This window comes from Aulostomus chinensis, chromosome 17, assembly GCF_037954235.1.
Source record: "Aulostomus chinensis isolate RoL2024-O1b breed Wild chromosome 17, RoL_Achi_v1.0, whole genome shotgun sequence".
In the NCBI taxonomy this organism is placed as follows: domain Eukaryota; kingdom Metazoa; phylum Chordata; class Actinopteri; order Syngnathiformes; family Aulostomidae; genus Aulostomus; species Aulostomus chinensis.
The window spans coordinates 5,865,495-5,880,598 of NC_141336.1; the positions used below are offsets into that span (position 1 = coordinate 5,865,495).

Here is a 15,104-nt window from a genome sequence, read left to right on the forward strand (position 1 = left end):
AAAAAATCTAAGCCAATTCTATGTCAATTATCAGGTTAAAAGTCAAAACTGACATGAAGTCCAGTAGATTAAAAAAAAAAAAATCAAAACTGAGATTAAAAATCCAGTCGTGAGATAGGTAACGACCATGAGATGAACAGTCAAAACTAAGAAATCATTAAGACATAAAAAGTAAAATCTGAACTGCAGAGGTCAACGATGAGATAATGTAGATTTTTTTTATAGATTTTTTTTTCGAGTTACAGGGTTTGGCTTCCAAAGTCGCATGTCTCTACTTCTATTGATGTTTAACTGAAATCTACAATATATGTTCAACTATATCTGTAGGTGTTTGCAAAATTATTCAGTGCCTGCTGAAATCATTCCATTGTATCCATGGCAAAGACAAATCTTTATTTTTCCTTCTACTTTTATCCTGAAAACCTCTTCGGTATTCCAAATACAATTTCCTGCAGTGTAAGACAGATGTTACGTCCGGTGTAGGAGACCCACAGCAACATGACTGCTCCCCTCCTTTCCCACTCCCAAGAACAGCCAGAGTCACGGCAACGCAGTCCAAACCAAAGTGTATTTTATCTTCAATAAAAGGGTAACATGTTGCTTCAGGGTGAGATCAAAACAACAAACAAAACTACGTCAGTAGGGTCTGACTTGCCTAAACAAAAAAATAAAGTAAACAAAAAGACAGGTATCTGACCTAACTCCCTAAACATACACAAGAGAAAACAAAGCACAAACAAAAGAGCCTCTCACGCCTACGAACAAACTGGACTGTGAACTGAAAGTCTCAGTAACAAAGGAAAACCACTGAACAAGCAATGTACATAGTAAGGCCTGGTACTGTTGGGAACAGGGCTGAAGAGGAGAGGAAGACCGCAAGGCTGGCAGCCACTTTATAGTGACCTTCTTCTGGACACAGGAAGCAAAGACCAGGGCGGTAGCACCACCCACAGGCGAGGAGGACCAGCAGCACAGGAACGGCACCTGGAATGACACCTAGTGGTGGTAGCACCACCTATATGTGAGGGTAGACAACAATAAAATACGCACCACAACACAGATGACCACAGGGTCATAACACAGGGAACATGGGATGTGTGGGTGTGGGTGTGTGTGTGTGTTTAAAATTTTGAAGCGGCTCATGTTGAATGAGAACGTGAAGGTTTTAATGGCGTCATCCTCTCAATGCTGCTGCGGCTCGCCCTCTCATCCACGGATGCTGCTGATGTGGTGAAGTTCTGATGGGGTGTGTCGCAAGACCACCAGTTTTCCAGAGTGATTCGCCAATGCTGCTGCAGTGAAGTTGGACTCCAGCTGTTCGCTGCAACATGAAAACACATGACTTCTTCTTCACCAGGACTGTGGGTCCAACAGATGGCTTTCTTTCTTTCCCCGCTCCCCTCTGTTCGTTAGCTGGATGATAACCAAAAATTTAAACAGGATAGCCAATTTAAAGTTCCCTGCATATGATTCATCTATATACATTCTTTTAATGATGAGGAATACATTTACCTCAAAATAAACACCTGCATGTCTATATATTGACAACATGCCTGTGAGTTACCCAGCCATGGGTGTTATTATATTGACAGTAAACCCTACCCGGGCTTAGCTGGTGTTTTCACACACACACACACACACACACACACACACACACACACACACACACACACACACACACACACACACACACACACACACACACACACACACACACACATATGCTTTGAAAATAAAGGCAAGGCAATTGTATTTGTAGAGCCCGTTTTCACAAACAGTTTGTCTCCAAGGGCTTCACATGGCATCAAAACAACATCCTCTGCCCTACAAAGTGCAACAAATAATGGTAATGACAGTTAAAAAATGTGCAGAGAGGAGACGAGAGGAGAGGAGAGTAGAGGAGGGGAGAGGAGAGGAGAGGGCTCCATGTAACCTGATGTGTCCCCCAGCAGTCTAAGCCTACAGCAGCATAGCTATCAATGGTTCAGAGCTACCTGAACCAGTCCTAACTGAAGGCTCTGTCATAGAGGAAGGTCTTAAGCCTGGACTTAAACGTAGTTAAAGTGTCTGCCTCTCTGACCCATGGAGAGAGCTGGTTCCACAGTAGAGGAGCCCGGTAACTAAAGGCTCTACCTCCCAGTCTGTTTTTATTGATACTGGGAATCACTAAAAGACCTGCATTCTGGGAGCAGAGTGCTCTGGTGGGACAGTAGGGACTAATGAGCTCTTTCAAATAGGATGGAGCTTTATCATTGAGAGCCTTATAAGTCAGCAGAAGGATTTTGAAGTCGATTCTTGATCCTACAGGAAGCCAGTGGAGAGAAGCTAAAGTGGGAGAGATGTGTTCTCTCTTCTTAACTCCTGTCAAAACCCTCGCTGCAGCGTTCTGGACCAGCTGGAGACTCTTTAGAGAGTATTTAGGACATCCTGACAGGAGAGAGTTGCAGTAGTCCAGCTGAGAAGTGATAAATGCATGCACTAGTTTCTCAGCTTCACTCTGGGCCCTGCAGTTGTACTCGGGGTCAGGGTGATGCCATCTAGAGTAGCGATCTGTTTAAAGAGCAAAACAACACAATATTAGATTATTGAAATTACATCTCGTCCTTCTACCACACTAAAAAATATCCAAAATCTACAAGGTGTAACCTCATTCTCAGTGTGCTTCAAGTGTCCTCTCACTCTCATAAAATACCTGTGATTGGCTCCAAACTCCTTGTAATATGGAGCCTGACATAGGGTTGAATATAGCCTGACAATTTTTCCAACAAGGACTTAATTACACTCAGCTCAAAACAGTTTCCATGTTCATGATGGAGTGGAATTGACCGTGCGTTACTACCTTGCCATCACCAGGGGGAGCTACCTGCGGGTGCTGTCAGAGCCAAATATAAATAGGGCTTGGCCAACTCAAATCATGTGCGCCATGTTTGCTACCACACATAATACATTCTACAACATAACCAAATGAGGCAGATATGCTATGTTGATATAAAATGCTTATCTTTACCATTAATAAGCTTCTGAATATCATTGTCAACATCAATCATTATGTAAAAGGCCCTCACTTAAATAACCCATACCTTAAATATCGTAAATGAGCCTGTAAAATGCATTGTAGCCCAATTGCTCAATTAATCACGAAGCTCCTCCTTTGTCTCCCATGTTCATCCATCACTGAAAAAAAGGTTGAAATTACTTAAAAAAGAATCATGACTCAGATATAATTAAAATTAACCAAGTCTTAGTCATACTGTTACTTATTGTTCGTGTTATCATTATAATATTATACCGTTTACATACACATGGTTTTTACAGTAGCACCAGAGTTACAGTTGAAAATCGAGAAAAGACAAGTTCAATTCAAGTCATGACGGTTGCTCCTAATTTTCTAAGAATTTAGTCTAGATAACTAGCTCGCTAGGCATAAGGCTAGCTTAAGGCTATCATAAGTCTTGGTACACTTCATCCATCATTCATTTCTAAAGCGGTGTGAGGAGTTTTTGACGGCATGATATGAAGAAATGATGACGTGAATTTATTTTTCCAATGTAAATTCTTCACAAAAGTCAGAGAAACTGAAATTTACATCCCATAATAGGGAGAAATCAGTGGGTGACCAGTGTTTTCTCTGGACCTTCAGTTTCCATAACCTCCTCCGTTTTTTTTTTTTTGTCATGGGCAAAACGATTCATTTGTTTCTGCCCCATTCTTGCTGTGCCGCCATAAGCTGCGCAATTTGGCATTTTTGATCATTTGCGGAAGCTGATTGTTGATAATTCATTAAAAGTTGAGAAATGATCTCTGATATTCGCTTTGCTATGCGAATCACTGGATAAAACACATGACCGCCTCTGAACCAAACCCATGCCAGAATTGTTCTAAGCGTTGGAACCCCAAGTTGGCCGAACTCTCTCTATGTACGGCTCTGGGTGCTTTGATGAGTGGCTCCGATCATGAAAGCCTCGACTCCACAGGCTCCATTAGCATAAGGATGTGCTGGGCCACAGATTATACCTCTGTGTTGTAACTGTCATCCAGAAGGAACGTAGGGTGTCAGGGTGTTACTGGATGTAGTGGAACAGAAAAGTGAGAAGAAATGTGGCATGAAAACTCATGAATGACCACTTTTAATTTCTTAGGTCCTACGTCATAGCAACTTTTTTTTTTTTTTAAATAGCCTATTAGCCACTTAAAATTTCACTCCATTCAAATAGGGTTGATTTTTTTCCCCTTAAAATTCTGCTAGACCATCATTCGATTTATAAAGTTTTAAGGAATCACAAAAGCATCATCATTACACACCAGACAGTTCAATGAGCTCATAAGGCAATGATGGAGGAGACAAAAATTCACAAGAAAAATGAGTAACTTAAAATTAAATACATGAATAATGATAAGAGTAGATGAAATAAGTAAAAGTGAGGTTATACGTGAGGTACATCTGGCCTTGTAAATGAAGAGTTTTACGACAATGAGTAGAGGATTGACGGAAACTTTTTTGTCCTTTATTATGTTTTTAAAAAAAAAAACACCCTGCTATCAGAAAATGACTTTATGTCGTTTGTTTTATGTGCAAGCTTGACGAAAAGAGATGTTCTGTCCTTCACACACACGTGTGTGTGTGTGTGTGTATATATATATATATATATATATATATATATATATATAAAATGAAGGGAACACTTAAACAACACAATGTGAAATCAAACTGTCCACTTAGGAAGCAACACTGATTGACAATCAATTTCACATGCTGTTGTTCAAATGGAATAGACAACAGGTGGAAATTATAGGCAATGAGCAAGACACCCCCAATAAAGGAGTGGTTCTGCAGGTGGTAGCATGACCGGTTTGGCAGTGGGTCAGTAATGGTGTGGGTTGGCATTTCTTTGGGGGGGCTGCCTAGCCCTCCATGTGCTCGCCAGAGGTAGCCTGACTGCCATTAGGTACTGAGATGAGATCCTCAGACCCATTGTGAGACCATATGCTGGTGCGGTTGGCCCTGGGTTCCTCCTAATGCAAGACAATGCTAGACCTCATGTGGCTGGAGTGTCAGCAGTTCCTGCAAGATGAAGGCATTTATGCTATGGACTGGCCCGCCCGTTCCCCAGACAGCCTGCGCATTGGGTCTCGTGTGGTAGACCTTGGCCGCTGTGGCTCTTGTGCTTAGGGCCTGCTCTTGTGCTCCCATGATGAGTGCCTCTGTGCTGTCTTTCAGTCTATGTTCCAGCCATTGGGAGGTTTTCTTGATTTCTGCCACTTCCTCAATCTGGCGGTTGTACATGCCATGTAGGGGCTTGTTTGTCCATGTCTGCTCCTCTCTCGCCTCACTCTCATCAGGTTTCAACTGTCTGAGGCATTCACTAAGCAGCACGTCCTGAGGGGCCATGTTCTTGATGAACTCTTGCTTTTCGGCTTCATACTGGACAGTGGCTCTGAAGCTCACTTGTCCTTGTCCTCCCCCTTTCCATTTAGTGCACAGCTTCAGGATGCTGGACTTAGGGTGAAACACTCGCTGCATGGTGAGGAGCTTTCTGGACTTGACCTCTGTGGCTTCTATCTCCCTCTTTGGCCAGCTTATGGGCCCCGCAGGGTATCTGACAGGAGCTTCCATGTTGGGTAGAGGCAGATTATTTGTCAGTCATTGGATGGGATGGGGCCCTTCTGGGGGTCCTTCATATCAGGACTGTCCTGCCCTGGGTTAGCCACTCTGAGTGTGTCCCATCCCATCTGTGCTATAAGGTGCTCATGGAGTGCAGTTAGCTTTTTCAGCCAGTATGTGTGGATCATATTGGGGCCTGGTGCTGTCCAGCTCTTCGTCTTTGACACTCTCTCTTGGATGTCTGCCATTGAGATGGTTACCGGCTCCTGCTCTGGGAGGTTTCTGTGGTCAGTTCTCAGGTCCACTAGCGTTTGTGCATCAGCGTTGTGTGATGCTGCTCTTTCCTATATGCCCTTCCAGTACTTTTCCATCTCAGCTCTTGGTGGATCTGGTTGGTTGTTATTCCCCTGCCTGAGTACACTTTGGCTGGGTCGGTGGAGAACATCTTGTTTATTCTCCTGGTCTCTACCTCCTTGCTTCATCCCTTCAGTCGGGTGGCCAGAGCTGATAGCCTTTGTTTGGCAGTTTCAAGTGACTCTGGTAGAGATAGCTTGGTGTATTTCTGGGGCAAACCTTTATTCACCATTTTTCCTCACTGCACCTCTGCTAGCTGGCTAACTTCTCTATTCTCTATGTGTTGCCTATATTTTGGCCTCTGTCCATGGCAACGGCTGGGAGTACAATGAAAGATTTTCAATGAATTTAAGGAATGTGTTTGCTAAGGGATTTAAATTATTTGTAATTATGATCAATTATATAATTATATATTCATTCATGACTTCATTTGAAGTCATTCCAAACATAATTTTGGGGGAAATAAATGCTAAATTCCACTTAAGCTATCTTCTCCTATCTCCTTTGGAATTCTCCCATCCAGTTATCTTTAACTGCTTGATTTTTTTTCCCATTGCAATTAAGGGAAAGATAGGAATACGAGATAGGAGGAGATTTTCAGACACAGCCTTGATTTAATTTGGTCTTGTGTGACTGAAACGTGCATCTTCAGATATATGTAAGTCAACTGGATCCTCTAGAGAGTAGCTGCTGCTGCCACCTGCTGGACACCCAAGAACTCACCGTTGCAGAGAACAATTCAGATTTGTGAAAGAAAAACAAATTGTAAACATAATAGGGTCTTCGCCCCGGAGTACCTCCGGGCTCAGGCCCTAATTACACCTGAATGAGCATACAGGGATCACGTGGTTCGTGTGTGAATTGCTCATGTTCATCTCTGTATTTCGATCTAAAGAAATCGACACCATTGGTGTCCCGTAAATGTGGAGGTAAATGCTGCTCCCAGAGGTTTGATACAAACAAAGAACTGAATATTTCTACAGAGCATGCATTCCGGCGTTATAATACCTGAATCCTTTTTGGATGATTAAAAGTTCCTATAAGATGCAAATTCGCTTTTAATATCGTTTAAAATATTGTACCTCAAAGACAAACCGAATAAGAATACATTTTCAAAATTCTTTATAGTAATTAATCGGCAACATATAGAAATATATATACCTTACTTGTTTATGAACATTAAATCATTATTTTGCCTGCAGTTTGGTTCTACCTGTCCCCATATCCCCAGAAAATGTCAAGTGTGAAAATGAAATGTTTTCTTCAAAAACCAAAACCAATCGATTAACTGCTTTTTGAACAGAATGCATCGAAGAATTTCATATATCTACAGAGGAATTAACAAATGAGCTTCACGAAAAGAGAAAAATAAGGATTCTATATGACCAAAGTAACATCGACCTTGAAATCATTTTCCCATCCCGGAACCATTGTTGTAGAGCTGTATCCTCCCGGACCGTAAACACTGTGACGCGGTAGTATTCCATGTGTGTTTCCAGCTGTAGAACTGACTAAGTAATATTATTGATTGGGTTTAGCTAATCTTTAATTAACGTCAGTGTTGCTACATCCAACAAGACTACAAAGGCTGGAACATGTTTGAGTAGTTTCCGGTTGTTTTCCTTCACTCGGCGACAGTTCTAGAAAGAAGGTAACTCAGCGCCAGACTCGATATATGAAACAATATGTTTTGTGTTTCTTTCCGTCCTGGAAAGGTTTTATTGATATATCTATTAATAAATAAATTAATTATATCTATTATAATATAACCAACAATCTGCTTCATTAAAACTGTTATGCTAATTTGGCTAATTCGAAAGTGTCTTGATTTACCTAACCGTTGTTTTCTTTGGCAGCGGTTCATTTTCTTCTGTTTTTCGTATTTTAATGCTTAATAACAGCGTTGTGCTGGTTTGAGGATATGGCAATATTATTTTAGTAAATGAAACACTTATTTAGTACATTTGAATAAAAAGCACGATACATACAAAGTCTGATTGGTGCAGTATTTATTGAACGACCAATGAAATAAAAGGCCCTGCTATTTTCAAATGTTGGTTTTCGTTCTGCAGATTGCTTGAATCTCATCCCGTAAACATCCATGGAGAGCTTGGAGGAGAAGCTCAAAGGTCTGTCTATCGCACGGCGGTCTTGTCCAGAGGAGCCGACATACCTGCTGGACATGGCTCTGCAGCCTTGCGGCCTGCTGGCAGTTACGTGCTCCAACTTCACCATCCATGTGCACGACAAGGATTCTCTAAAGCTGCTGGGGGAGTACAAAGGCCACAGTGGGCCGCTGTGTGGGGTCACTTTTGCTCATGGCTCCCCAGACCTCCTTTACTCTGGTTCTGCTGATGGGACTGTCCGGGTGTGGGACATCCGCCGCCCCAGCACAGACGCATCCCAGGTGTTCAAAAGTGATCCCGCCCACAGCTACTGCAGCTGGGACCTGAGCTGCAGCGACGCGCTACTGTGTGCCGGCACAGAGCAGATTAACCACGAGGACAGTTTCCTGGTTTTCTGGGACACCAGGAAGCCTGGTGATTCTGTTCTTGGGGTTTACTCTGAGTCACACAGTGATGACATTACACAGGTGCGCTTCCACCCCCGAGACAAAGACCGCATGGCATCTGGCTCCACGGATGGCCTTGTGAATGTGTTTGACCTGACACGGGCAACAGAGGAGGAGGCGCTGCTCGCCACCTGTAATAGTGATTCGTTCGCCGCTTCGGTTTGTTGGTGTGGACCAGACTACTCCTGGCTGATGTGCCTTGGCTTTGACGAGGGGCTGCACTTGTGGGATCTGGGCCAGCTGGACTCAGACAAGCCGCTCACTGTCTTCAGCACCAATGATGCCCGCAGCCTGGTGCCGCTGGTGGAAGGTGCCAGCCTGGACTATCTGGTGGGGGGCAGGTGGCTAGAGGAGGCCCAGAAACTGCTGGTGGTTGGGGGGACGAACAGTGGGGAGCTTCACCTGATGGAATGTAACAGTGGGGGGCTCCACCTACTGAAGAGTCTTCAGGGTGGCCACGCCACCATGGTGCGCTGCTTCACGTGGGATGCAGCAGGGGGGGCCCTATTCACCGGGGGTGAAGATGCTCAGCTGCTGCTATGGAAACCAGGACAGAACGAGCTCACAGTGGGGAAGGGGGAGTCAATGAAGAGCGTGTCAGCTCTGAAACTTAAATCCAGACCACATAAGAAACATGGCTACCAGAAGGGCGGGAAGACCACGTAGATGACAAGTATCAACTCCACTTCTTGAACTTTTATTATATTAGAACTCCCTGCTGGTACCTTGACGATTATATTGGCTGATACAAATGCAATGATACTACACTGTTTATGATACAGTATATTATTAATTTATCGGATATATACGACTAAAGATGGATGTAATATGATGGTAAAACATGAACACATCCATCCGAAGCTTTAGAAGTTAGTTTGATCCAATAGTTTTACAGTTGCCCTCCAGACACCCCCACATTCAGTTGGGGGAGTTTACATTCTGACAACTGACATTTTGCTTGCTCCGCCCACTAACTTAACATCTCAATCAATTCTTCTTTGTACTGCTAAAATAATCAGTGGAAGTGCAGCTCAACTTTGTGTGTATGTTGAGAAGTGACTTACAAATTTGTATGTGACTTCTTCTTGTCACATGCCAGTTTCACACAAGAACAGCGAATATGACGAATATTATGTAAAATGCAATAAATGGTTATAAGAACACATCCACTTTTAGGGTAATGCTCCGTCCATCGTCCCCAGAGCCAGACAAGGAGATACAAGATCCCCTTCCCCCCTCTGTGCTGCATTAGGGAGCTGAGACACTCAGAGACCTGCTGACTGTTTGTGAGCTTAGCACAATGAATGGTAGAGGGTGGGAAGTGTTAGCATGCCTTTCAGAGGGTCTTCGCTCCCTAATGCGGCATGGAGGAGAGAGGCGTATTTATCTTCTTGGCTGACTCTGGGGAAGATAAATAAAGAGAGCTTTTCCCAATTAATAAGCCTGTTCCCTTTAAACATGTCCTTGTCTGAAATGGACAGATGGTTAAAAGAATCAGTTACAACAATTATAAATTTAGATGAAAACCCTATAAAGGTGATGAAATACCTTGGGCATCTTTTTAAAAGCGTTTATTTTAGAATACAGCACTGATTTATTTTAGGTTAGGAACTCAACACGTGTCAGTGAGAACACTTCCTGTGTGACAAAATATACTGATAATAAATCAGGTTATTGCACTGACACCATTGTTTGCATTAACGACTCCATCGTGTTTAGTTTTTTTAAGTGTATATCTCAAAATTGAACAAACATTGAACTTTTTACATTCAAACTGCTAGCAGTACATCAAGTGCTGTTGTTATTTGATGTGTGTTGGTCCATGGGTTTCTACTGAAGACATGATTTAAGAAAAAGCCTCACAAATAAATTGATTTTTTTTGTCCGTCAATGCAAATATGAAGCCTTCATTCTGCCTGCCATATCGCACCATTCCTTGAGATACAGCTGAAATTTTTGTTGGTTGGGCTTTTCTTTAATGACGATTTTACCTGCAAAGCAACCTTTATTGTGACATTTTGCCAGGTCTCATTCTTCTGGAGGGCCATTAATATTGCAATACCTCCCGAGAGTGTCTGGAGTCTCAGCGCTCTGCGGGATCATTCCAAGAAGAGCCATCACTCTCAAATGGCAAAGAGCGGTGAAACATGATTGGCAGTGCAAGTGTGTGTGTGTGTGTTTGTGTGTGTATCCTGCAGTATTTCAGGCTGTTTAAACAATGTCTCATGAAAAATCTTCCATATGGTGATTTTGTGAGCTTTGTATTGACGCGCTGATAGCGAGTGAGACTAACTGCATGAATTATTTTGGGTTCCCTGCAGAGAAGATTCAGTTTTGAGGATTTTGAAAGCATATTAACAAATACGTCAGCTAAAGTGGGCATTTCTGGAATTTTGAAGATGCTAATCAGGTCAGAGTTTCCAGACATCTTTTTAATCTGAGTTTTTAAAGCAGCATTATAGAATGCTGACAGGGATTTTCTTTTATGTTGAAACATTTATGAGATGTACTTTTTTTTTTTCAGCAAGATCATCTTCACAAATGAAGACGTCTGTGGATTTATGAGGGATGAATAAACAAGACAAGATAAAAAGACCACAAATGATGTGGAGATATTGCACAGTTTTGTGGTATTGCACAATGTATTTTAATTAAAAGTGTATTGCACATATCCATGTTATTACAGAACAACAGTTGTTAATGATTGCTCTTCTGCTCCTTGATGGCACAAGGGTAGAAGCTGTTCAGAAATCTTGAAGTGCAGGTCTTCAGGAACCTGTCCTACCTTCCAGAGGGCAGTAGCGTGAAGCTAGATACCCCTCGCTTTCCTCTACTGCAATAGAGACCCACAGAGCTTGGCTGACTGCTAATTAGCTTAGCACAATGTGTGATAGTGGATGGGCAGGCTAGCATACATTTCTCTTGCCTGCACAGCCTCCAAAACTGGTAGTTCCTCCTCTGAATATTCTGGTTCAAATAGATCACACTTGGGATCTTGGTTTATCCAGAGTTAATCCTCCACATCCCCTCTCACAAAATCAGACATGATTAGTTGCAGCATTCACTCCTCTAGTACTCTACGAAAATGTGATATTGTTGGCCAGGTCAGGAAATTAGTTTTGGCTATGCTTTTTGCTTTAAATGTATAATAGCTAGTAATTTTTATTTATTCAATCACATAAGATAAGATAAGCCTTTATTTGTCCCACGGTGGGGAAATTGTCACCGCTACGGCAGCAGAAAAAAGAGAAATAGCAGTGGAAAAACTTACAGAGCAATAAATAGCAGAAACTATAATAAACTACTGTAAAAAAAAACCTAATACACGATATTACACTTTCATAACTACAAACAACTACAATAAATACTAGCAGCTTAAGTGTTGGGTATTGCACAGTTCTGTGTTAAGTATTGCACAGCAAAGTGTTAAACATTGCACACAAGCTTGTCCAGGGTCTGGTAGGGGAGGTTACTGGGAGCAGTGCTTGTTGTACAGTCTGACAGCTGCAGGAAGGAAGGACCTGCAGAACCTCTCCTTCACACACTTAGGCTGAAGGAGCCTGTCACTGAAGGAGCTCTCCAGTGCTGTCAGGGTGTTGTGCATGGGCTGGCCATCATCCTCCTCTCTCACACCACGTCCACTGGGTCCAGGGGGCATCCCAGGACGGAGCTGGCCTTCTTAATCAGTTTGTCCAGCCTCTTCTTGTCTGCAGCTGCTATGCTGCTGCCCCAGCAGACCACCCCATAAAAGATGGCTGATGCCACCACTGTATCATAGAATGTCCTCAAGAGTGCCCTCTGCACTCCAAAGGACCACAGCCTCCTGAGCAGGAAGAGTCTGCTCTGACCCTTCCTGTAGATGGCCGTGGTGTTGTCTGACCTGTCCAGTTTGTTGTTCAGGTGAACACCCAGGTACTTATTGATGGATGTATGAATGGATGGATAAATAAACATATAAACACAAAACCCCTCTTACATTATTGCATACAAGGATGCTTTGCAGGAAAGTGTACGGCTTCAGACTGGCGCACTAATACTTAAAACCCAGTACAATTCATTGTGCTTAGCTAACTAGCAGTTAGCTGGTCTTAAAAAGAGGAGAGAAGGATATCTATCTATCTATCTATCTATCTATCTATCTATCTATCTATCTATCTATCTATCTATCTATCTATCTATCTATCTTCTTGTCTGACTCTGCAGACAATGAGAGGATAAGAGGATTTTTTCTTCCAAAAAATGGTTCCCTTCATGGCCGCTGCGGTTTTGTTAAGCTTCTTGTTACCTGTTATAAAGAAACACAAAAACTGACAGACACGAGCGTGGTGTTAACTGCCCCGAACAGCAGCAACAACAACAAAATACCCTCAGGTCGTATTTACCATTGACATAATTTCAGGCATTTTACCAAAACCCTATCAACTTGGGACAAGGGTATGGGACATCAACATCGCTTATTTTCGAGTTTTACGACTCATTTCGGTGGCGCTCCACTCCGGCTTCATTTTTGTAAAGTGGAACCGAAGCAGCACCGACCAGCCAGTAAATAACGTCCAAGGTGCATAGTCTCTATTGGTTCAATGTGGCCATTAACATTGGCTGTTTGTGAACAGTATCAGACAAGTTGTGAGATGTTATGTAGCCTTCTTCTTACACCTGTTAACCTCCACCCCCACCTACATGGCTCTACTCCAGCAGCAGCTACAGCCGAAGTTCAGAACAGCCTATATATTGTAGTTATGTAACTCTTCCTGCTAACACATCCCTCTCTAATCTCGGAACAGCGCTGGAAATTGCTCTTCCTTCACACGGCGGTTCCATGACAAACGTGCAGTGAAGCCGGGGAGAGGGCCGTTGGGTGTGTGTGGGTGAAGAGAGGGAAGCGTAGGGCTGGGCCCCGGACAGGTTTAACTTCATTCCCGCACGCTGCGTGGAGCAGACGAACACGCACAAACTGCACTTGGATTTCTGCCCCGATCTCTTCCCTTGTCCCTTCCCCTCCACCGAACTGACGGCTTCAGAGCCTCGTTTCTCTCTTGCTGAATGACGTGCCTCACTACCCAATCATAGCCGCCAACATTGCTCCCAGTAGCCAATCATCATCGTAGGACGCTCCCGTGCTCGTCAAGCATGTTTCACTGCGTCTCTGTTATGTGTGCCATGGTCTCAACCCAGCAGTGTTGACAATAGGGTGAAAAGAAACATCCCCGAATTAGAAACGAGCAGGAGAATACCAGCATCCAGGGGTTTGGGGAAGACGCGAAATTGAATTAGTAACGGGAATGTAATTGCGTTGACGTAATCGTGTTATACATCTGCGCTTTGTTATTAATGGGAGTTTGAGGCTTATTCCGTTGGAAGGAAAAGGTACTCGTGGGTTTGGCTGTTTCAGGCCAAGATTTTCCTGCTGTTCCGCCGCTGCTCTGGAAAGGCTGTTCGCAACGAGCTGGAGGTAGCCCCGCAGTTAGCCCCGGTAGATTTCCAAACATAGGATAACTCCTCGTCGCCGTCTCCGTCGCGAACCGCAGAGGATCAAGGTAAAGTACTGCGATTGGAGAGCCAACCACGGCTTGTCGGGACTCGGGACGGTGTGTGTTCCCCAGCCCAGTCTGTCAGTCTGTGAGCGCTAGCTATCAATAGCAGCATTAGCACTGCCCGTGTTTTTACATCTGGGATGATGGGTGATCGCCCGAGCCCGCCCAGGTAACGTTATCCCATTAGCACACATGTTAAGTTAGATATTATGTATTCACTGTTTTTATATTGTGTGTTTCTTCTGTAATGTGCTTTGCATGATAGCTGATGGCGGCTAGCAAGCTAAGGCTAGCTGCAACTTGAGCTAACCCGCGATAGCTGCTCTGACGCCTGCTAGCTAAGTAAAATGGACTTTTCTCCAGTGAAACTTGCTAGCTTTGACTAAACATTGGCTTGTGTCCATGTTAACATCGATAGTATGTGTTGTGTACGTCGAGGGAACGACTAGCTAACGATATATGCACCGAATTCTTTGTAACTGTAATTCGGGAGGCTAACATTGCTAGCTGGCTAACGCTAGTGAGGTTATCGCGCTGTCAAGTTTTGAATGTTATGCTGCTGCCAGGCCCGACATGGGCTCTTCTAAACGGCTTGGTTCTTGCCCTTATGCAGCCGATGGCCTACTTCGCTGCTCCTGCTGATCTCAGTAAACATGTAGCATCAAACGTCCTTTATTGCATTGTGCATGAATATAATCTTTATTGTGCTATTTGGCTTACGAAGTGGCTTAGTGACTGAGCTTTCCGGGCAGAGCTGTTCTCGGGAAAGCACTGGGTCACAGGCAGGTTTGTTAAAAGTGAATGTTGATTTTTAATCTCATGGGTTGAAATATCATGTGGAGCTGGCTCTAATACTAATTTAGCTTTACTGTCAAATGTGGTAATGCACTTTGACTGGCTTTGCACAAAGATACTGGGACTGATAAAGTCTAAACTCTGCCAACAGTGTGGTCCTGGATTGCTTAAACATCTTTGGAGGTGTTTTTCATTCTCACCACTGCTAATGACTGTACTGAACAGAACTAGAGACATGGTGATGATA

The 15,104-nt window shown here is 43.4% G+C and overlaps 1 protein-coding gene and 1 pseudogene across 1 annotated transcript; one reads left to right on the forward strand and one right to left on the reverse strand.

Moving 5' to 3' along the window:
- Window positions 1–5,637: 5,637 nt before the first annotated feature.
- On the reverse strand, window positions 5,638–6,948 carry LOC147246130 (uncharacterized; annotated as a pseudogene).
- Window positions 6,949–7,422: 474 nt separating this feature from the next.
- wdr89 (WD repeat domain 89) lies at window positions 7,423–11,103 on the forward strand. The gene is made up of 2 exons (XM_086182624.1): window positions 7,423–7,607; window positions 8,029–11,103. Exon 2 carries the CDS (start codon window positions 8,058–8,060, stop codon window positions 9,192–9,194), a length of 1,137 nt encoding a protein of 378 aa, XP_086038750.1. The 5' UTR covers window positions 7,423–7,607; window positions 8,029–8,057; the 3' UTR covers window positions 9,195–11,103.
- The last annotated feature ends 4,001 nt before the right edge of the window (window positions 11,104–15,104 follow it).